At 46.3% G+C, this 21,898-nt stretch overlaps 1 protein-coding gene across 10 annotated transcripts in view; it reads left to right on the plus strand.

Moving 5' to 3' along the window:
- EVA1C (eva-1 homolog C) overlaps window positions 1–21,898 on the plus strand; it is an 83,982-nt gene that overhangs the window by 37,866 nt on the left and 24,218 nt on the right. For 7 of the 10 annotated variants that reach the window (XM_036851401.1, XM_036851396.1, XM_036851399.1 and 4 more), the window contains exons 3-4: window positions 287–410; window positions 8,445–8,597. In XM_036851401.1, coding sequence (XP_036707296.1) covers window positions 287–410; window positions 8,445–8,597 — 277 coding nt within the window. The remainder of the gene's footprint in view (window positions 1–286; window positions 411–8,444; window positions 8,598–21,898) is intronic. The other 3 variants (XM_036851404.1, XM_036851405.1, XM_036851397.1) reach the window with 2 other exon arrangements.

Raw genomic sequence — 21,898 nt, forward strand, 5'->3', positions numbered from 1 at the left:
GGTGAGCCAAATAGGAGGCTGGTTTTCTGAGGGAGGCCTGGCGCTCTTGGAGCAGGTTTCGTCTTGGGGGAGACATGGGGAGACAGGCAGCTGACCTGATCAGCCGCATGCGGGTGCTTCCATCTTAGACACAGCTGGTACCAGCGAGAAGGTTTTAAAACGTGAGCCCCAGGCCAGGCAGGCAGGTGCCCCTTCCTCCTGAGAGCCCAGAGCAGCCCAGGTGTGGAGTCTCGCAGACACTGTGTGTGGTTCTCAAGCCTATCCCTTTTCTACCCCCTCATTTTAGAAGGTGCTGGACGAATGCCAGAACCAGCGGACCTGCCACCTCCTGGTCAATAGCCGTGTTTTTGGACCTGACCTTTGTCCAGGAAGCAGTAAATACCTCCTGGTCTCCTTTAAATGCCAACCTAGTAAGTAACTTGCGAGGGGCACAGCGTGTGCAGGGGGTGGGTTCCCTGACGAAAATGCTCCGCCAGCTGACGTTCGTCCAGCTTTGAAACTCTTGTTCATAGGAATGTCGGGGCCCCATCCCGCCTGGTTTTTTAGTTTGTGTGTATTTGTGTGCGTGTTGTGTGCGCACGCGCACCGATCTGTGTGCATTCTTGCAAATCCCTGAATTTTAAAAAATCCTTCCTAATATGTAAAACTTGGTTGTACTGATGCTAAAGATGCCAGGTGACAAGAGACTGTGATGGCTTTTCCCCAACATGAGGAGCTGGCTGGCCTTTTCAGAGAAAGGCTTGTTATGAGGCTCCGCCTCCCCCGGCTGCAGGGCGACTTTTTCTTCTGAGGGGGCTGCTGGCACAGCTGCCACCTGAGCCCACGATTCCAGATCTTTACGGACTGGCTTCTTCCCACTTTCACCTTCAGCGGGGGCTCCTGAAGCAGCGTGTTTCCTAAGCAGAAAGCAAGAGGAAGAGGACTTGGCGGGAGCAAGCTCTTCTATTCTGATTCTTGCACTTCTCTCCACTAACTCTCGCCATTTCTAACGCACACCAGTTTTGTGGTTAACCCATTGCAGGCTAAAAATAATTGCTGTTCCATGAGGAGGTCACACCTCCAGGCTTGGAGGGTCTGCCTGAGAGAAGCCATAGGTAATTACAGGTTCCTGGTAATACTTGGAAAACTTGTTGAAAGACAGCAGTGTTCTAGCAACGACATTTAGCCAAACATCAGGGATAATAATTTGTAAAATTCTGTACTGCCACAACAATGCAACGGTTCTCATTTTTTTGCATCTTGTTCTGTGTTGGTTTCTGCCTCTGGAGCCCAGCATCTCCCAAGACACTGGTGGCCTGGGTTCCTGTGGTGGGTGAGGCATCAGCCATATGCATGGAACGGTCTCGGGCACACATCTTCAGAGAAAGCCCTGGATGCTTTGGCAAATATCCAGGCTTCTGTCTCAAATCCTTTCCTTGCTGGGACCCAGACACCTTAGAACGGCCCGATGGCTCAGCGCCCCTACTGTGCCTCCAAACACACACTCATACTCACACGTGCACCCGTGTACACGCTATCACACACTCACAATGCACACGCTATCACACACAATGCACACACCTGGACTCTCCCACGTATACACTGTCACGCCCATACACACTGTTATACACATATGCACTGTCACACATGTAGTCATACCACATACACACACTCACTCACAAGTTCACACAATCACAAGCTCTCACAAGCAGGCCCAAAGTTTGCAGAACAGCCTAAACTCCCCTGCTCCCCACCCAGGAATTCTCACCAACTCCTGCCCCACCCCGTAGACTCAGGAAAATCACTTCTAGATCCCCACGTTTTTAGTGGCTTCCTCCCTCTGCTGAATCTCAAAAAATGACCACACCCTTGACCACGCCCTGGCCATGCCCTTGGCCGCACCCTTGACTGCCTTAGCTTTGCCTTCTTTTTCTCTTCCGCCCGTTTATTGTGATATTCTCTCACATTTCTTATATGTTGGAAATAGTTCATAATAAAAAGATGGGCAGGAACAGCCTTTAGAAGAAGTGAAAAGACCCTTATGAAATTGGCAGGACCCTGGATAAGCCAGTGCTGGGCCACAGCCTTGTTTCTACAGTGGGCAGTTAGGTCTGTTTGCTAATTTCATTTCCTCAAACACTTATTAAGCACCTGTTCTGCACAGGTGTGGGCCACGTTTTGGTTATGAAGAGAACTCACATCTCACAGAGGATTCCTGGATGGTGGTTCTGTCTTGGGTGGTTTCCAATGTCCCTTCATAAAGCGAGCATTTATTGAGATCTTCACATAGCCAGTTGATTCTCATCCTTTAGATTCTAGGCCAAAGATCTCCTTTCTCCAGAAGGACCTTCTCTGTCCAAAAAAATATCTAAAGAAGACCCCTGCGCCCTTGGTACTGTGCAAGAAGCTCACAGGAGGAATTGACCTCGGCAGGAACTCAGGGAAGGCTTTCCCGGCAGATGGTGACGACCTTCTGGGGTGGAGTCAGAGCACAGAAAGCTGACTCATTGCAGAGGCCGGTGGCAGGGGTGGCACAGGGTGGTGCGGGGCCGGAAGGAGCAAAAGGAGCCCTAGGCAGAGAGCTGGAGCACGATCCAGGGCCCTGATGACCAGGAAGGGGGTGGAGTCTTCCTGTAGGGCAGCATTGAAGCAGGGAGGCTCCTCGGCTGGGGTGGTAGAGGCCCCTCTGGCTTCCCTGTGTGTAACGGATTTGAGGGGCAGAGCCCTTGCATCTTAGTCCGTTTGAATTGCTACAACACAATGCCATAAATTAAGTGGCTTATAATCAACAGAAATTCATTTCTCTCAATTCTGGAGGCTGGGAAGGCCAGGATCAAGGTGCAGATTTGGTACCTGCTGAGGGCCTGCTTCCTCATAGGCGGCTGTCCTTTTTGCTCTAACCACATGGCAGAGGGGAATCTCTCTGGGGTCTCGTGTACCAGAGCATGGATCCCATTCATGGGGGCTGCTCACTCATGACCTCATCACGTCCCAAAAGCCCCACCTCCTGATACCATCACATGGGCATTAGGATTTCAGCATATGAATTGTACGAGGACACAAACATTCAGACCAGAGCCCCTGGGCTTCGCTGGTGGTACAGTGGTTAAGAATCTGCCTGCCAGTGCAGGGGACACGGGTTCGAGGCCTGGTCCGGGAAGATCCCACATGCCGCGGAGGTACTAAGCCCATGCGCCACAACTACTGAAGCCTGCACTCTAGAGCCCGTGAGCCACAACTACGGAAGCCTGCGCTCTAGAGCCTGCAAGCCACAACTACTGAGTCTGCAAGCCACAGCTACTGAGCCCACATGCCACAACTACTGAGCCCACGTGTCACAACTACTAAGCCCGTGAGCCACAACTACTGAGCCCGTGAACCTAGAACCCACCGCAATGAGAAGCCCGCTCACTGCAACTAGAGAAAGCCTGCGCGCAGCAACGAAGACCCAACGCAGCCAAAAATAAATAAATAAATAAATAAATAAATAAATAAATGAAAGAAAGAAAGAAAGAAAAGAAGCCAGAACCCCTCGTGTGACCTGGACATTGGTGACCTGAAGCACTGCCGTTTAGGTAGCAGCACCTATTGCTGCTATGACGTAGGGGTGGAAGTGAGGTCCCCACACCCTCCTGCCTCTTCTTCTGCAACCCTGTCACCTCCTGAGGCTCTTCTCCACGGCCCCAGTTCCAGCCCCCGCCTAACACTCTGACGGTCCAAAGGCCCCACGGCTGCACCCAGGTACGCATGGAGCCAGCTGTTACCGTGAGAGCCAGTTATACCCATCTCTTCCCAGCCGTGCCTGTGTGCAGTGAAATCTGCCCTGATGGAAGTACTTACGCCTGGGAAATTGGCTACGGCTACACATCAGGGCTTGCTTGTATGTTTGTTTTTTGGAGAGTAGTTTACCAACAATCCTCACTAGAATGTTCTTTTCCCCGATCGTGTGCCATGCTTCACTTCCTCCCTAAATATCATCCCTTCAGAGAATTTTGGTTTCAGTGAGTCTTTGAATTTAGGGTTCACGTTCCTGTCTGCTGTGGAGCTGCTGTGTGACCTTGGGCAGTGGAGGGAAACTTTCTGAGGCTCCCTAACTCAATTATAAAATGAAGATAAAGCACCCTCTACCTAGGGCTGTTGTAAAGGCTAAAAATACAGTGCTGTATGTAAAATGCTTAGCACAGCACCTGTCGTGGAGTTGAGCTCAGCGATTGGTAGCTATTATTCCAAGAGGCAGATTAAAGTAATTCTTGCTAAAGATGTGAATGACTGAAAGGCAGTGATATACCAATGGCTGGGGGTGCGGGGGGGCGGGGTGCGGTCTGCCCTGAGTGCAGGCAATAGCAGGGTGCACTGTCTGCTGAGAATTTAAAAACACAATAAAAGAGACCAAGTATCTGTCTGCATGTTAACATTGCCATGCACTGGCAGTCGTAAATAATGTCAATAATAACATGTTCGCATCATGGCAGATGACCCCACATGCCCATCTTTGAAAGGCCACTGCTGATATGCAGATGTGTCTATGCATTGTTTTTTGTTTGTTTTTATAAATGTATTTATTTATTTATTTTTGGCTGCATTGGGTCTTCATTGCTGTGCACGCGGGCTTTCTCTAGTTGCAGCGAGCGGGGGCTACTCTTCGTTGCTGTGCGCAGACTTCTCATTGCGGTGGCTTCTCTTGTTGCGGAGCACGGGCTCTAGAGCACAGGCTCAGTAGTTGTGGCACACGGGCTTAATTGTACCGCGGCATGTGGGATCTTCCCATATCAGGGCTCGAACCTGTGTCCCCTGCGTTGGCAGGCGGATTCTTAACCACTGCGTTACCTGGGAAGTCCATATGCATTGTTAAAGAGGAATGCATCGCACACAAAGACCTCTAATTAGGAGAGAAAATTTGTTTCTGTTGTCCTTTAAGCAGAGTCATGGTTCTACCTCTACCCAGGCTTCTGGGTGAACCATCCAAACCCACAGAGATGTTGGCAACCCATTTCTGGAAGGCTGCCCACACTCTAACCCAGCTCTAACACAGATTCTAGTTCTCTGAGAAAAGCAGCAATTATGTTAATGGTCCCATTGTTTTTAGAACCCAGAAATGTCACTCTCAGGTGACAGTGAATTAGTACATTCCCAAGGAACCAAGGGACTCAACATCATACAGCGGTAACCTCCAAGCACATAATGTGACACTCCCAGGCCCCTCCATTCCAGGAGATGATTTGCCCATATTCTGGGGACAGAAATCACTGGAGGCCTTAACATGGGAGTGTCATGTTACTGGGTGAGTTTGGCTGGTACCGAGGCTGGAACCTTTCATGAACGTGTCTTAATAAATCAGAGAGATGGGGGCTACTAAATGCATTTCATGACATGCCTTAAAAAAGCTCACCTAATTTTTAAAAATTCTGATAAAAAAAGAAAGAAACCATTCCTGTTAAAAAGTTTCCGGATTACAGAGATAAGGCTTGCTTTTCGTCCTGTTTTCTCCCTTCTCCTTTTTGGCAAGCTCTGCCAATGGAAGGCGGTTCACCAAAAATTCTTAGCATTTTTGGTATTCTTCTAGTTGGAAGGGTACTTGAGCTCTTTTGGTGTGTCTACTAGGCCCTCTGTTCTGCATCAAAGGCCATTGCTCACGCTGGACCTTTGAAGTCAGGCAATATTTCGGGTGTTGGTGGGATTTAGTGTTTACTCATCAAAAGCACTGAAAAACTCATACCAGTGAGGATATGACTCACCGAAATCAAACCCTCCAATGTCAAGGTCAGACACAGTGTTCTTTTTATTTAGAAAAAGAAAACAAAACTTTTCTTGGCTCTAAGTTTAAACTGTTATATTAAGATTCCAGTGAGTGGGTAAAGGGCCTCCTAAACATTTGCTTAGTCATCACCTGACATTTCCTTCCTCTGATGGGTCCTCAACTATGTTCACATACTAGAGAGGATGACGATTCTGTGAGCATCTGAAACCTGGCTTCTGCTGTGCACCTTTCATTCATGAATCTTCCCCTCATCATGTTTTAAAGAACCATTGCCCAAGTTTTCCAGCACCAGAGCTGATGGTAATCTTGAGATCCTAAAATTTTTCCTTCAAGCAGTTCAAAAGTTTGGCCTCACTGCTACTTCTCTGTTTTCAGGAGAAAGGCATGGGAATTTACAAGTTACCGAAAGGTGGCATTTCTATTAGGACATTATTTTCTTTCATGTTTTAAGTTTGGGACTTAAGCATCAGCAATTCCAGGATGTGAAGGTCCCACCGGCCACCGTTGCCCTGATGTTTACTGCTCACGCCTTCTTCTTCTTCAGGGAATTTCAGATTGGTTTGATCACAACCCCGAGTGAGAAAAACATTTTACATTTTGGCCCTACATAATGCACAGTCGACTGAAAAAATCTTTTATAAACTAGTGTTTATCCTTACTTTGCGTGATGCACTTTGATGTTTTCTGAACTATTCTTTTTTTTTTTAAATTTCTAATCACAACTCAGCAAATTAATTTCATGACTTATTAATGGGCCTCAAATGACAATTGGAAAACTTTGGTTTCAGGGAATCAGGCTGCACCTCCAATCCAGGAAAGAAAAGTGGAACAAAAACATGAATGGGAGAGAGAAGTGAAAGACAGGTTGCCTGTGAGGGTGATGGAGGGTGTGGGCTAGTTTTCCTTCCTCTTTCTCCCCATCCTAGGCAGCCCATGACACCCTGAGCAGCTCCTGGAATTTAGCTCTTGTTTGCTGTTGACACCAATGCTTGTCTGGCTGAAAGATGTGCCTCAAAGTAGAAAAAAGTAGGACTGGGGTGATAGAGTGGGGCTAGCATTTTTTCATGATTTTTCTTATACAAACATTTGGGTGAGGGAGGGAGAGAACCACACATGCAAAGAAATAACCATGGTCCCCTTTATGTTTTGCTTTGCTTTTATTTTGCAAGGTGTAAAATAAGTGGGAGGCTAGGAAAGGACATTTATAACATTTAAGAGACAAAAGTTCAAAAGTTAGCATCCAGAATCTATGAATCACTCCTACAAATGATTTCTAAAAATCTGAAACACAACACGCAAAGGATGTGAAGAGGTGACTCACGGAAGGGCTGTTTTGAGTAGTAAATTCACTGATACATTTAAAGATCCTAGAACAAGGCCTAAGTTCAGAGAATGTGCTCAGTAAACATCAGCTACTGTTATTTTAAAAATATCTTTGTTGAGGTATCATTTACATAGCAAAACATTCACCCATTTTAACTGTACAATTCAATGGTTTTTAGTAAATGTACTGAGTTGTGCGGCCGCAAGAGTCCAGCAATAGAACACTTCCACCATCTGAAAATATTTCCTTGTGTCCATTTGCCATTGTCACTTCATGTCCCCAACTCTCAGTCTCAGAAGACCACTAATCTTCATTCTGTCTGTAGAGGTTTGCCTTTTCTGGATAGCTCACAGAAATAGAATCATACGTTAGTCTGTTGTGTCTGCAGTGTTAATTATTATTACTTTAAAAAATCAAATCATTATTAAACATTTTAATCAATTGAATGGTTTTGGGGGACACTCTTTTAAAAAAAAAACCAATGAACTATATTTTCTCCAGGGCGCATTTATAATGTCAACTCTGTATGACGTTGCAAAGGGAAATTTCACTGTGGTACACAGAATAAACAAATAAACAAATAAATAAACAAACTTTTCCTAAATTCTTTGGGAACAAACTATAAGCTGGAATCGTCCTCTCCTAGGACCCACGCCAGCTCAAGGGCCCGTTGTTCCTGACTTGGGGCCAACTCTTCACACCTCTTCAAAGAGGGATTCCTTTTTTTTTTTAATATTCTTTTTCATATTCTTTTGCATTATGGTTTATTACATGATATTGAATATAGTTCCGTGTGCTATACAGTAGGACCTTGTTGTTTCAAAGAGTGATCCTTCACAGACACTGTGCCTTGTTTTTTTTTCCTTTCCTAGACAAGGAAATAATTTACTTTCCTATCATTTCTCTTTCTCTTTGTAAATACACAAACGGAATACTAGAACGTTATGAAGTTGGGTGGTGAGGTTTAACTGGACTCTCTCCTGAACTTAATCTTCCATCAGGTAATTCCTGGTCTTTACCTGTGTGAGTCCCAGTATGGCATTTGAGAAAAGGCTCCCTTCAATTAAGGAATGTGGGACCTCAAGCGGGGAGAGAGAGAAACTCCCTTTATGGCCTGTCACAGGGAGCACTGCTGTCTTCACCCTGGCATCTCTCCTCCTCCGTTTGGTCCTTAGTGTAATTCCTGGGTCTTTGCACTTGTTGACCCTCTTCCTGCAGAGGATTTTGCAGGGTCAGAGAGCCCATGGCAGGCAGGGCCATCCCGACTCTCCCCTTCCTGGGGTGCAGCCCCACGGGGGATGGGACCTGGCCGGGACGCGGGCAGTGCTTACTGATTCCTTCTGAGGAAGCTGATGGTGCCACTGATTTTTGTTTCTGCTTCAGATGAATTAAAAAACAAAACTGTGTGTGAAGACCACGAGCTGAAGCTGCACTGCCACGAATCCAAGTTTCTCAACATCTACTCAGCGACCTATGGTAGGAAGACCCAGGAGAGGGACGTCTGCTCCTCGGAAGCCACGTGGCTCCCCCCCTTTGGTATGTGTCTTTATGTGACTGTTCTCAGGGTGCTGTCGGAGGAGATTAGGGCTCCGGTCCCTAAGGAAGGAGGCCACGCGCTGGCTGGTACCAGGACTAGAGGGAAAGTCAAGGGCAGGGGGAAACCACCCCCCAGGGTCCTGTCTCCCTCTGCCCCACATTCTGGAATCCGTCTGTTGTTCAGTTAGTCTACACCGAGTATTTACTGAGCACCTGCTGTATGCAGGGCCTGTTCTAGGCATGGGGGAGTCATCAGTGACCAGCACAGAGTCTACCTGGAGCTGACCTTCCAGCAGTGGACGAGGAGGCCATGAGAAAGCAGATAATAAATGAGCTAATAATGTGTCACACTTCAGGTGCACATAAGCATTAAAGGGAAAAGCACACGAGGAAGGGAGGGAGGGAAGGCCGGTGAGCACGCGGAAGGTGCTGCAGGGAGGCACAGCGTTGTGGAGTGATGGGTGTGCTGAGCAGAGACTCGGGGGGGGGGGGGGAGAGCCTGCAGGTCCTGGGGGCGGCGTCCAGGTGGGGAGAAGAGCCCATGCTAAGGCCCTGAGGCTATGTTCAGGGTGGAGAAGAGCTCAGCGAGTCATTCTTAGAAGTCCACAGTTCGGAGCTAAGATGATGGCCTGACACACCTGAGAGCCCCACCCTTCAAAGTCGCCCTGTATTATTATTAGGGTTCTCCAGAGAAACGGAACCAATAGGAGATAGAGAGATGGATAGATAGATAGATAGATAGATGATAGGTAGATTGATAGATAGATAGATAATTGATAGATAGATGATAGAGAATTGATATATAGATCGATAGATGATAGATAGATAATTGATATATAGATAGATAGATAGATAGATAGATAGATAGATAGATAGATGGAAAGATAGACTGATTCTAAAGAATTGGCTCACACATTTGTGGAGGTTGGCAAGTTTGAAACCTGCAGGGCAGGCTGGCAGTCTGAAAACTCAGGTAAGATTTGATGTTCAGTCCAGAGTTTGAATTCCGCAGGACAGCAGGCTGGAAACCCCAGCAGAAGTTCTGTGTTGCGGCCTGGAGAAAAACTCCTCTTTCAGGTGACCCCAGTCTTTGCTCTTAAGGCCTTCCATGGGTTGGCTGAGATCCACCCACGTTATGGAGGGTGATCTGCGTCACTCAAAGTCTGCTGATTTACTGTTAGTCATACCTTTTTTTTTAAATTGAAGTATAGTTGATTTACAGTGTTTCAGGTGTACAGCAAAGTGATTCAGTTATACATGTATGTGTGTGTGTGTGTGTGTGTATTCTTTTTCAAATTCTTTCCCATTATAGGTTATTACAAGATATTGAATAGTTCCCTGTGCTATACAGTAGGTCCTTGATGTTTGTCTATTTTGTATATAGTAGTGTGTATCTGTTAATCCCAAGCTCCTAATTTATCCCTCCTCCCACTTTCCCCTTTAGTAACCATAAGTTTATTTTCTATGTCTAATGTTAGTCATATCTTAAAAATACCTTCAGAATGACATCTAGACTGGTGTCTGACCAAACCACGGGGCACTGTAGCCTAGCCAAAATGACACATGAAATTAACCATCACACGCCCCAATCTGCGGTGGTGAAACGGCCTCAGCTCCACCCGCCGTGTTACCAGAGAGAACAGACCGGTTGTGAAACGGCCCAAGAAGTTGCACTTTATTCATCAAACCTGAAATGAGCTCCTTAATATGTTAAATTGCTACCATTGATTCCTGGATCACATGTGAAATTAAACATTAATTTAAGAAAGAAGTTTATACGTAACTAATATCTTGGATCTGAAAAAAAAAAAAGAAGAAGAAGAAGAACATAAAGTGACCTAGCTACACAGGCACACTCTCAGGCAAGGCTGGAGAGAGAACCAAAAAGCAGTTCACAAGGAACACGTGTCACATGTGTCTCCGAGGCCCCTCGCCCAGCGTTCAGGGAAGGAAGGCCCTTGCGTCGGGAAGGTAGAAGGTTGTCTGCAGGGCAGCCGAGGCAGACAGCAGAAGCAGGCCAAAGTGGGCATCCGGCCGCTCTTAATCAGCTCCCGTCTTAACAGGCTTGCCTGCCACGTGGGCAGAGAGACCCTCTTGAGGGTGGCTCCTGCTGTCTGTCCGTAGGGCCCGGTGCTCCAGCAAGTGACTTGTGAGTTTGGAAACTCCATTCTCCCTCCCATATAACATCTGCCCGTGTTCACAATGTCTCCACCCCCTTCTCCCTTGTTCCTGCTGCTGCGTTAGGTCAAAGGACCATTGCCTGGTCATCGCAGGAGTCCCCCTGTCCCTAGGCATGGCTTTCTCCCCTGGCTGGCCGGAGGTACCTTCTAAAAGGCAAATCTGATCCCTGCCCTCCTGGCCATCCTGCAGGGGCTCCCTATGTTATCTGGTTTGCTTAGCTGGACAAGGCACCCTTGGTGATCTGACCTCTTTCAACAGAAAGGGACTCCACTTCTTAATATCAGTGTGGGACATCCCGTTTCTCGGGCTCACTGAGTCTAGCTTAGCCATGTGTGTTTTGGGAGACAGCAGTAAGTAACATCTATTTTAGGAGTTCTTTTGAGCAGAAGTTGGTCAGCCAGGTAGGTAGATCTGTGTGCAGGCTGAATGACTGACGTTCCGTACGTCACTGCCTTAGGTTCCTGGGAGGTTGGATGGGAGTTGGGTTTAAAGGGAAAAGTCATCAGCCAGAGAAAACGTTAGCAGACCCCGTGGTTAAAAGACAGGTTTCCATAGAGAGTTCAAGGAATCCTCAGGTCAGCCGTAAATAAGCCTTGTTGACTCAGGAAAGGTCTGTGAGTGGGAGACTGTGCCCCTTGCTTGGCTGTTCAGTTTCAAAATCCTGAGCCCTGGCCAGTCACATGGCAAAAACAGCCTGTTCACCCCTCTTCCCCTCCCCTCCCTCCCCTCACGGCCGCGTGCTTCTGCCCGTGGCCCCCTTGAGTACCCGAGAGGCCGAGGATCAAGCTCTTCACTGCATTCATGAACCACCACCCAAATGCCAGAGGTCCTCTGGCCCTAGGCTCTGCAGTGTGAAGGGGTCCAAGGGAAAGGGAAGGGGTCCTTGAGGGTCCCCCTTCATCTCACCATCTCGTGTGCCCTTCATCTCACTGTCTCGGGTCCCCCTTCACCTCACCGTCTCGGGTCCCCGTTCATCTTGTCCCCCAGCCTTACGTGGAGGCCTCTGGTTTCACCTTTCGGGTTAGCACTTAAGGGCAGAACCATGCATGTGTGCAGAAATATGAACCCCTGGCTGCCTGTGCTGATGAATTTTCTTGATCTAACTGAATGCTAAGAAATACTCCACTCCTAGGCCCAGGTAAACTGTACATAAGGGTTTTAAACTGAATTTGGCATGTTCGCCCCACAAAAATCATCAGTTTTCCCTCTGGTATAAACACACTTTGATATCACCCACTTTAAAAAGCACCCTCTTTTGACCCCCTGTCTCCCGTCCACTGCATCTGCAAGTCCTGTGGGCTCTCCCCGTACCCAGTATCCAGACTGTTTGCTCCCAGCCCACTCAGGGCTTCTCTCACCTGGACCATCTGGGCTGCCTCTTGACTGGTCTCCGGCCTCGCTTCTCGATTCCATACCCTCCCTTAGCCCCTTCTTCACTTAGCAGTCAGAGGGATTTTATTTAAATCAAGTCAGGTCACATCCCCCCACCCCACTTAAAGCCCTTCACTCTGTCTACTGTAGGATAAACCCAGTCTCCCAGCTGTGGTCCGCCTCTCTCTCTCCTTCCTTCACTACCTCTGGAGCACTCCACACTCATTCATACCCCAGGGCCTTTGCACAAGCTCTTCCTTTGGCCTAGAATGATCTCACCCCACATCTTTGCATGGCCAGCTCCGTCTCGTCATTCAGGAGTCAACTCAGGCGTCATTTCAGAGAGGTTTTCCGAAGCAGCTTGCCAACACGGAACCTTGTCCCTGCCATCCCACTCGAGCTGTCCCCATTTGATTGTCTTCATAACATGGAAATAGTCACTTATGTGCATATGGTCTCTCTCCCCTGGAGAAAGCCAGCACTGTAGAGGAGATGTGTCTTTTTTTTCCTGCGGAATTCCCAGCAAGCAGAGCAGAGCCTGGCACAGAGCAGGTGCCCATGTGAATCTCGAGCCCCGTGAATGAATCAGAGCCCCCCCTTCCTAAGTGAGGCGCCCACACTGGCCTCTGGCAGGTGGATGGTTGCCGGCCTGGAATGTGGGCCTGGTGTTGTCACAGCTTCCAACCTCTCATGAGATGCTGGGAATCTGAATTTTTTTTTAATGTGAAATTTTCCAACTTTTAAAACACCGTGCGAGCCAAACAAAACATGCCTACAGGCCACATCCGGTCCATGGGCCACCGGTGTGTGATCTCTGCTCTCAGTTCCAAGTTATTACTGCAGCTGGGCCTCAGCACTTTGAAGAAGGAGAAAGGGCTGTTTATTTTTAACCCCGGAACCTGGCGTGAGCTTGGGAGGATGGTTGCCTAAAGGCCAAGTGGTCGGGTCTCACCTTGGGCCTCTGAAACGGGATGTGTGTGCTTTTACTCTTGCATATAAGCTAAAGTCTGGTGCAGCCCCACAAGCTCAGAGTCTGGGTACCGAGGGCAGCTCCCCATACTCGGTCAGAAAGCAGAGCGGAGCGGGGCTTTAGCACTCAGATACCCAGCAAGAGCATTTCCAGTTCTTTCTAAAAGATAATCGTTGTGATGATTGTTGTTCTGCACAAGCACCGTCATTGTATTGAACAGAAATAAGAACAAGATTCAGTCACAGATTTTTCCCATCAAATGAAAAGATTTTTCTTTTCAGGATCTCTTCCAAGTCCTGGTGTATGATGGGCAGAAAACAACTTTTACATAATGGCAATTCTGAAGTAGATACATTTGAATTCTGCTTTGAAATTTAACTTTATATCATGTGTGGTTTTCCACCTGACCAACAAAATCCTGACAAAGTCAATCACTCTCTTGTTAAAGGGATACAGTATATACCTTACTTACCCATTCCTTGGTGGCTGTTTCATTGTTTTTTTTTTTTAATTAATTAATTTATTTTCTGGCTGCATTGGGTCTTTGTTGCTACGTGAGGGCTTTCTCTAGTTGCGGCGAACAGGGGCTACTCTTCATTGGGGTGTGAGGGCTTCTCATTGCGGTGGCTTCTCTTGTTGCGGAGCACGGGCTCTAGAGCGCAGGCTCAGTAGTTGTGGCGCTCGGGCTTAGTTGCTCCACGGCATGTGGGATCTTCCCTGACCAGGGCTCGAACCCGTGTCCCCTGCATTGGCAGGCGGATTCTTAACCACTGCACCACCAGGGAAGTCCCTATTTCATTGTTTCTGATTTTTAAATATCATAAACAATGTGTAAGGAACCTGTGCTTGTAGCTTTTTCTTTCCTCTGGATTATTTCCTTGGGATAAATTCCCAGAAGTTTTATTCCAGAAGAGGGCATGGGCATGTTTACAGTTCTTCCCATGTACCACCAGAGGTCTTTCCAAAACCTTTTCGTACCAATTTATATGCATAAACAGCGACGTAGAACTGTGGGTTTCCCTGCAATTTTGGCAGCATTCTGTATGATTTTTCTTCATGTTTCCAAGTTAATAGGTATAAAATGGCCTTTCTGTATATTTTTTATTTGCTTTTCTTTGTTTATGAATGACCTTGAACCTTTCCCCTTGTTTTTGTGGTTATTGTATTTGTGCTTGCACACACTGTGTCTCTAGCCTTTGTCCTTCTGTTGTTGTTGTTGAGATCTTCATTTTTTCCATTAATTTATATGAGCTCAAGACAGAGTAAAGATATGAACCCTTTATACATTTTTTTCTGCTGGAAGTTTCCCATGCCACAGTATATTTTTTTCTGAACTTGTAGTCTGGGTTTGCTATGTAGGGCTGGTTGTGTCTGTGTACTTCATACGTAGGATAAGTTCAAGGGGAATGGGTTGAGTGGTGGTGGAGAGGGGGACGCCCCTGGTGGGAGTCGGGCAGGTACACGTGGCCCCCGAGTCATGGTGTGACACCATCATGCTCCCACAAGCGTCCTCAGGGCTGCCCAAGGCCTGGCTGTCAGTACCTGCCGTAGTGGGACCCAAGCTTCTCCTGGACATTCCCAAGGATATGAGGGTACTCGTGCTGTCCTCGGCAAGGCCTCCGGGTCTGGGCTGGGAGGAGGGCGGGCATAGCCTCCGTGTTCTATGGGTGATGCTCTAAGCTGGTCCCATCTGGAATGAATCAGGGCAGGCGCAGCCATGGTGAGGCATTGGTCACACACCACACCCTGGCCTTGAACAGGGCTTCCCAGTCTTCCCACATCATCACACACAGAAAGTTATATTTGTATGGCACAGAGGGGTAAAGGGAGGCACTGCCCATTCCCAGAATCAAGAGTCCAAGGGAAGCCTGGAGGCCTGAGGAGAAACATTCAGCGTACCTGTGTGCATTCACTGTTTTTTTTTTTTAATTAATTTATTTTTGGCTGCGTTGGGTCTTCGTTGCTACGCGCGGGCTTTCTCTAGTTGCGACGAGCGAGGGCTACTCTTTGTTACAGTGCGCATGCTTCTCATTGCGGTGGCTTCTCTTGTTGTGGAGCACGGGCTCTAGGTGCACAGGCTTCAGTAGTTGTGGCTCGCGGGCTCTAGAGCACAGGCTCAGTAGTTGTGGCGCGGTCTTAGTTGCTCCGTGGCATGTGGGATCTTCCCGGACCAGGGCTCGAACCTGTGTCCCCTGCATTGGCAGGCGGATTCTTAACCACTGAGCCACCAGGGAAGTCCCTGCATTCACTGTTGAAGTTGGGAAGCTCTGCCTTGAAGATGCACTTGGCTCAGGGTGCAAAGGTTACTGATGCTGGGCTTCTCTTCAAGGCCCTTAGACTTTAACCATGTCCTCAAGGTCCTCCGAACTATGCCCACTGCCCAGTCCCAAAGCTACTCCTATAGTTTTAGGATTTTCTTTCCCCAGCAACCCACTTCCAAGTATCTAAATGTGTATTTGTGTTTTTGTTAATTTATTTAAATTGAGGTATAGTTGATTTACAATGTTGTGCCAGTCTCTGCTGTACAGCAAAGTGACTCAGTTATACACATGTAGACATTCTTTTTTATATTCTTTTCCATTATGGTTTATCACAGGATGTTGAATATACTTTTGTGTACTGTACAGTAGGACGTTGTTGTTTACCCATTCTAAATGTAATAGTTTGCATCTACTATATTTGTTTTCTATTGCAGAGTAATGAAATATTCCCAAATTTAATGGCTTAAAACAAAAATGAACATTTATTACCACACAGTTTCTGTGGGACAGGGATTCTGGGGTACCCTAGTAGGGAAGTTCTTGCTTAGGGCCTCCTGGTGTCTCATGGCTGCAGCCGACATGTTGGCTTGGGCTGCAGTCACCTGAGGGCTGGACTTCCAAGGTGACTCGCTCATACGGCGGGCAAGTTGGTGCAGGTTGTTGGTGGGAGACCTTGGTTCTCCCCACATAGGTCTCTTGAGTGTCCTTGAGACATGGCAGCTGGCTTCTCCCAGAGCCCAAGATGCAGAAGAGCAAATGGAAGCCACACACCGTCACCTCCACCCAACTCTATGGGTCACACAGACCAGCTGATTCTTTGAGGGAGGAGGCTACACAAGGGTGTGAATTCCAGGAGGTGGAGACCATTGGGGGCCATCTTGAAGGCTGTTATGGGCTGAACTGTGTCCTCATAAAATTCCTGTGTTGACGTCCTAACCTCCAGTACCTCAGAGTTGTGACTGTTTGGGAAGATGGGGCCTTTAAAGAGGTGACTAAGTTAAACCGAGGTCATATGGGAGGGCCTTAATCCAACATGACTGCGTATAAGAAGGGGAAGTCAGGACACGGACACACACAGAGGGAAGACCATGTGAGGACGCAGGGAGAGGTCAGCCATTTGCAAGCTAAGGAGAGAAACCTCAGAAGGAGGCAACCGTCCTGACATCTTGGACTTCCGGCCTCCAGAACCAAGAGGAAACAAAGTTCTGTTGTTGAAGCCACCCAGTTTGTGGTACTCACTACCACAGCCCTATAAACTACTACAGAGGCTGACCGTCACAGCTGTCAAGCAAAGAAAAAACCAGAGCAGCAAGGCTGATGGCCATGCCAGCTGTCAAAAAGTGACATTTTACTGTCACACAGGTTCAAACACAGATAGATCTGGTGTCTCTTCTTGAGGGTGGTGACCCAAAAGACATTTCTGAAAGATCTTAAAGCAAGTCAGATCCCTCAGAACTTACGGCTCCTCTTGGGTCTTCCCTGGAGGTCCAGTGGTTAAGACTCCCCGTGCTTCCAACGCAGGGGGCGTGGGTTCAACCCCTGGTCGGAGAACTAAGATCCCACATGCCGCGCGGCATGGCCAAAATATTTGGAAAACAAAAACAAAAACAAAAAACTTACAGCTCCTCTAGTGGAAGAGAAACTGAAAGAAAGGTATGGAAGTGATTGATCAGCGTTGGTTCCAGAGAAACACCAGTGAAGCAGCATCCTAACACAGAAAGGACTGAACCTTCCCATAGACCCGGGCATGAACTTAGGAAAGCAGGCCTCCAGAAAGCTGTCTTGGCTGGGCCTCCACTATGGGATGTCATTTCCTGCTGCAGCTACATTTTCTGGGTGGGCTCCAGGGATTCTATTTCCCTAAGAAGAGAATGAGAAAAACGACACAATGGCCGTCAAAGGCTGGGCTAAGGCCACCCCAAGGCCAAGTGTGGGCAGGCCTGGACTTTTCAGCCAAAGATCAAGGTGCCAGGGGTTCCCACCACCAAGAAAGTCTCTTAAGAGCAACCAGCCTAATTATCTGAATAAACACAGGTTGTAAAGAGTGATTAACTTCAGTTTCAGTGTTAAACAGTAGCCCCCCCCCCACAAAAAAAGTTGAATATCTTGTTATCACATGTATTGGGGTGGAGGGTAGTTTGCCAGTCAGAGAGGTGCAAACAGAATCAGCCTGGGAGGGAAATAACCACTTAAAAAAAAAGAATCCTGCCAATGGTTCAGAGCTCAGTATCAACAAGGAAATGGTCAGACCTGAATCGGACCTGAATTACCTTGGGCCTCCTCCTAAAAACACACTGTGGGTTCTTTCCTTCTCACCAAGATAAATTCTTTCACTCCCAGGGTAGCTATGAGTGCAGAAGCATGCCTCTGTAAATCACGCTGGTCACAAGACCTCCTGGGTCCAAGAGGATTGTAGTCTTATAAATGGGAGTCTCTTCCTCCCGCCCTTCCTCTGTTAGCCTTAAAGAATATGGTCAGGCACATGTCCTAAGAAAATATAAAGTTTCCAGGGCTCTCATACAATTCTGGCAAGAGCATGAATTGGTACAACTCTTCTGGATAACGGTTTGGCAGTGTGTATCAAAAACTTTAACATTCTGAATGCCCTTTGACAAAGCAATCTACTTCCAAGAATTAGAAACTATCATGCCTGTGTGCAAGTATTTATCTCTAAGGATGTTTCACATAGAATTCTTTATAGCATTAAACAATGGAAAACATCAGAATGTCCACCAATAGGGTATTGTGAATAGAGCTGATACATCCATAAAGTGAGAATCTCTACAGCTCTTTAAAATGATGCTTATGTTACAATTTTCACAAATATATTAATAAATGAGAAAAAATAGCATACAGAGTAATATGTACATGATCCCATTGAGGGGGAAGGACATTTAAACATAGAAAAGTGGCTAGAAGGATGTTCTTTAAAGGTTAACCATTTTTTTCTTATTAGTGGGATTTACTGAGGATTTTTATTTTCCTGGTTTAGGCATATTTGTGATTTTCAAGTTTTCAACTACAAACATGTTTTTATTTTGAAACAGAAGAAAATAATAGTTTACAGAAAAAAACAATAATAGTTATTATAGGACTTCTAAGAATAACTTCATAATTCATACTGTTACTTATTCCCAATGTAGGTGGCTTATACAGAAATCATACAGTGCATTCTCAAATCTCTTGAGATTTAAGGTTTTTTTTTTTTTCAACTGATAAATGTGCTCAGAGAAGAACCCCAAATAATAATGAGGCTCCTAAAGACAGCAAAAATATTCACAATCAACCCTGTGCATCCACAAAGCAATGAAAAATAATAATAAAAATAAACTGCGGGGGACTGGGGAGAGATAAATTAAGAGTGTGGGATTAACAGATACACACTACTATATATAAAGTAAGTAAACAACAAGGACCTACTGTTTAGCACAGGGAACTATACTCAATATCTTGTATTATAATAACCAATAATGGAAAAGAATCTGAAAAAGAATATATATGTATATACGTATAACTGAATCACTTTGCTATACACTTGAAACTAACACAACATTGTAAATTAATCGTACTTCAATAAAAAACTTTTTAAATAAACTGGAAGAAAATTCAAAGGATACATCTTTACTCCTAGGTAAACTTTTCATGGCTTCTGGGGCAAACTGAGTTATACAAAAGAATAGTTTATCATTACATTTGCAGAAAAATTTACATTTCTGAAAAAAATCGCCCCAGAGACCCTCGTATTCAAAAGCTGTCTTCTATCCAGACATGAATTTTATTTTTCTTTTTAAGAAAGTTCATTTTGTACGCTTTCATTTCAAAGCAATGTAAACTCAAAAACTTGGAAATTATCTTAAAATCGATAGGGGAAAAAAAAAAGAAAACTTTCCCATCAACCAAAAATATCCCCTGTTACCATCTTGGCGATTCTCCTTACGACGTTTTTAAATTTTTGCTTATTTGCAGGTTAAACTTTAATATTTAGGTCTGATTGTACCATATGCTTGTTTTCACTTAACAGGACCAAAGAAGGCGTATAATTTAGACTATAAATTAAGTCCCAAAGGCCTTTTGCAGAAGTACCATTTTCCCATCTAACATAAGCGGCATGATGTCAGTGATGGTAACTGACATACATTGTGTGCTGGCACTGGACCCTCTAAACGTAGCATTTGTGGAATGGTCACGCCAACCAGTAAGTCAGCCCCGTATCTTCACTGTCCAGCTGAGGAAACAGGACTAGCAAGGGGGCTGAGGTACCCACTGCCCCATCCTCCTCCTCGCAGCTGCCACAGAGAGAGGGTCTTCTGGACTCTTAACCACAGGAGGTATTCCATTCAAACTTAGAGACAGCTGGTGAGGACAGTTCACGTTTATGTGGGCTTTGACTTGTGCAGTTGCTTCATACAAACCTCACAGAGAGACAGTGAAAAAGATGTTCCTCGTGCTACGCAGGAGGGACACAGAGTCTCAGTGAGTTAAGCAGATGCCAGGTGCTGGGCAAAGAGCAGAGAAACTCCCGTGCCCTCCAGGAGCTCTCATCCAGCGAGAGATCCAGGCACAAAAGCAGCTGACCTAACACAACACAACACACCGTAAGCAACACGACTGCCCACCGCAGACCCCAGCTCCGTGCAGCAGTCCTCTCCATGGGGCATCCCCCTCTGTGCTCTGGACGCCATCGCCCTTGCCCCTTAGGCTTGGGGTGGTAGCATCTCACTGCTCTTCCTTGCCCCGGGGTGCTGCACCATCCTTCGAGGTGTTCACGTCCCATTCACACCTTTGTAAAGACTCTGTATCAAGCTTGCTTTACATTGTCCGATTTGAGCGCTGGGTGGCCTGCCGGAACCCTGATGATACCCACTGCTCACGTTACTATTCTTTACTCTTCACGAAGACGTACTTGATGCTCAGGCGCTTAAAACATTTCATTCCATCTTCATTGGCTGCTTGACTTGCTCTGTTTACTTTTCTTTCATTCATAAGAACGCACCAAATTAGGTCCAGCAAGATGCCTCCTTTAGACTGGAGTGTTCAGAAGCAGTCAGAAAAAAGATGGATCTATTCCAGGGCAGAGCGAGTTGCAGAGAAGAACTGACCCAGGGACCAACAGGAGGATGACAGCTTCCTGAAGGCCCTCCAGGCAGCTTTTCTCAGCACAGATTTGAACTCACAGATCACACCCCGCCCTGCCCCCCCCACACACACGTACCAAACACATTCTAAAGCCAGATATTTGGGATGTTTGCATTCCCTCGTGTCCATGCCAGTCCACTAATTCATTCATTAAATATATCGTTGTTGGGTGCCTGCTGTGTGCCCGACACGCCAGTGATCGGGCATCATGGAATTGGACTTAGCAAAATAAATCAGAACCTTCATGAATATATTCAGATCAAGTGCTTTTATAATAATGCTCCTCACCATTTGTTGAGATATACATATTACATACATTTAGATATATCACAAAAATATATACATATATATTCACACACACACATACATATATACATATATGTTTATAGGGTCCATATATTTTTATATGTGTGAATATATAATATACACATATTACATAAACAAATATAATTTATATATTTTATATATGTGTGTGTGCATATATATATATGTGTGTGTGTGTATGTATTTAATTAATTGTTCTTTCCTCAAGATCATTGTCTTTCCAGCTTCGTGGTGTTTACCACAGATCTTTCCTTTCTTTTTTTTTCTTCCTTTTTTTTGGTTTAGCCATACCGTGCTGCTTATGGGATCTTAGTTCCCCAATCAGGGATTGAACCCGCGCCCTCAACAGTGAAAGCGTTGAGTCCTAACCACTGGACCTCCAGGGAATTTCCAAACAGATCCTTCCTTTCAACTGGACTCTTTCACGGATCTCTAGTTAACATAAGAGATGGAGGTGGAGCTTCCCTGAGATGTGAGCTTTCCCACCTTTCTCTAGGTGCGTGTCCCGGTGGTACCTCCGGCCGGTTGTGGATAGAGGCACACGCGGTGGGTGGCGAAGAGTCAGGGCGATGCCCAGCAGGCCTGATGGAGGGGAAATGAGGACCTAAGATGCCTTCACGGAAGACAGTTCGGGGCCAAAACCATAGACCGATGAGTCTCCGAGAGAAAAGGGTCAGAAAAAGAGAAGCGAGCGCCTCTAGTAAGAGACAAATTCACGGCCCAGATAACCTGAAAGGCCGACACCTGGAGACAAGGGCTAAACACGTGAGTCAAATGGGCTAGCAGAGCATCTGACCCAAACAGCTGTCAAATAAGTAAATGCTAGTTCCTCTTCTGAGAGCACTGACACTCGAACTGTGTTCCAGAGAACCCCGGATTCTGAGGAGGCACCCCAGGGACGAGCAGCTAGCGAAAGGTGGGAAAGCTCACACCTCATCTTTGCATATCTACACGTATAAAAATATACGAAGCGTATATATATGGGCCATATAAACATATATGTATATATGTATGTGTATATATATATGTACATATGTGTGAATATATGTATGTATTGG

This window comes from Balaenoptera musculus, chromosome 4, assembly GCF_009873245.2.
Source record: "Balaenoptera musculus isolate JJ_BM4_2016_0621 chromosome 4, mBalMus1.pri.v3, whole genome shotgun sequence".
NCBI classification, from domain to species: Eukaryota; Metazoa; Chordata; class Mammalia; order Artiodactyla; family Balaenopteridae; genus Balaenoptera; species Balaenoptera musculus.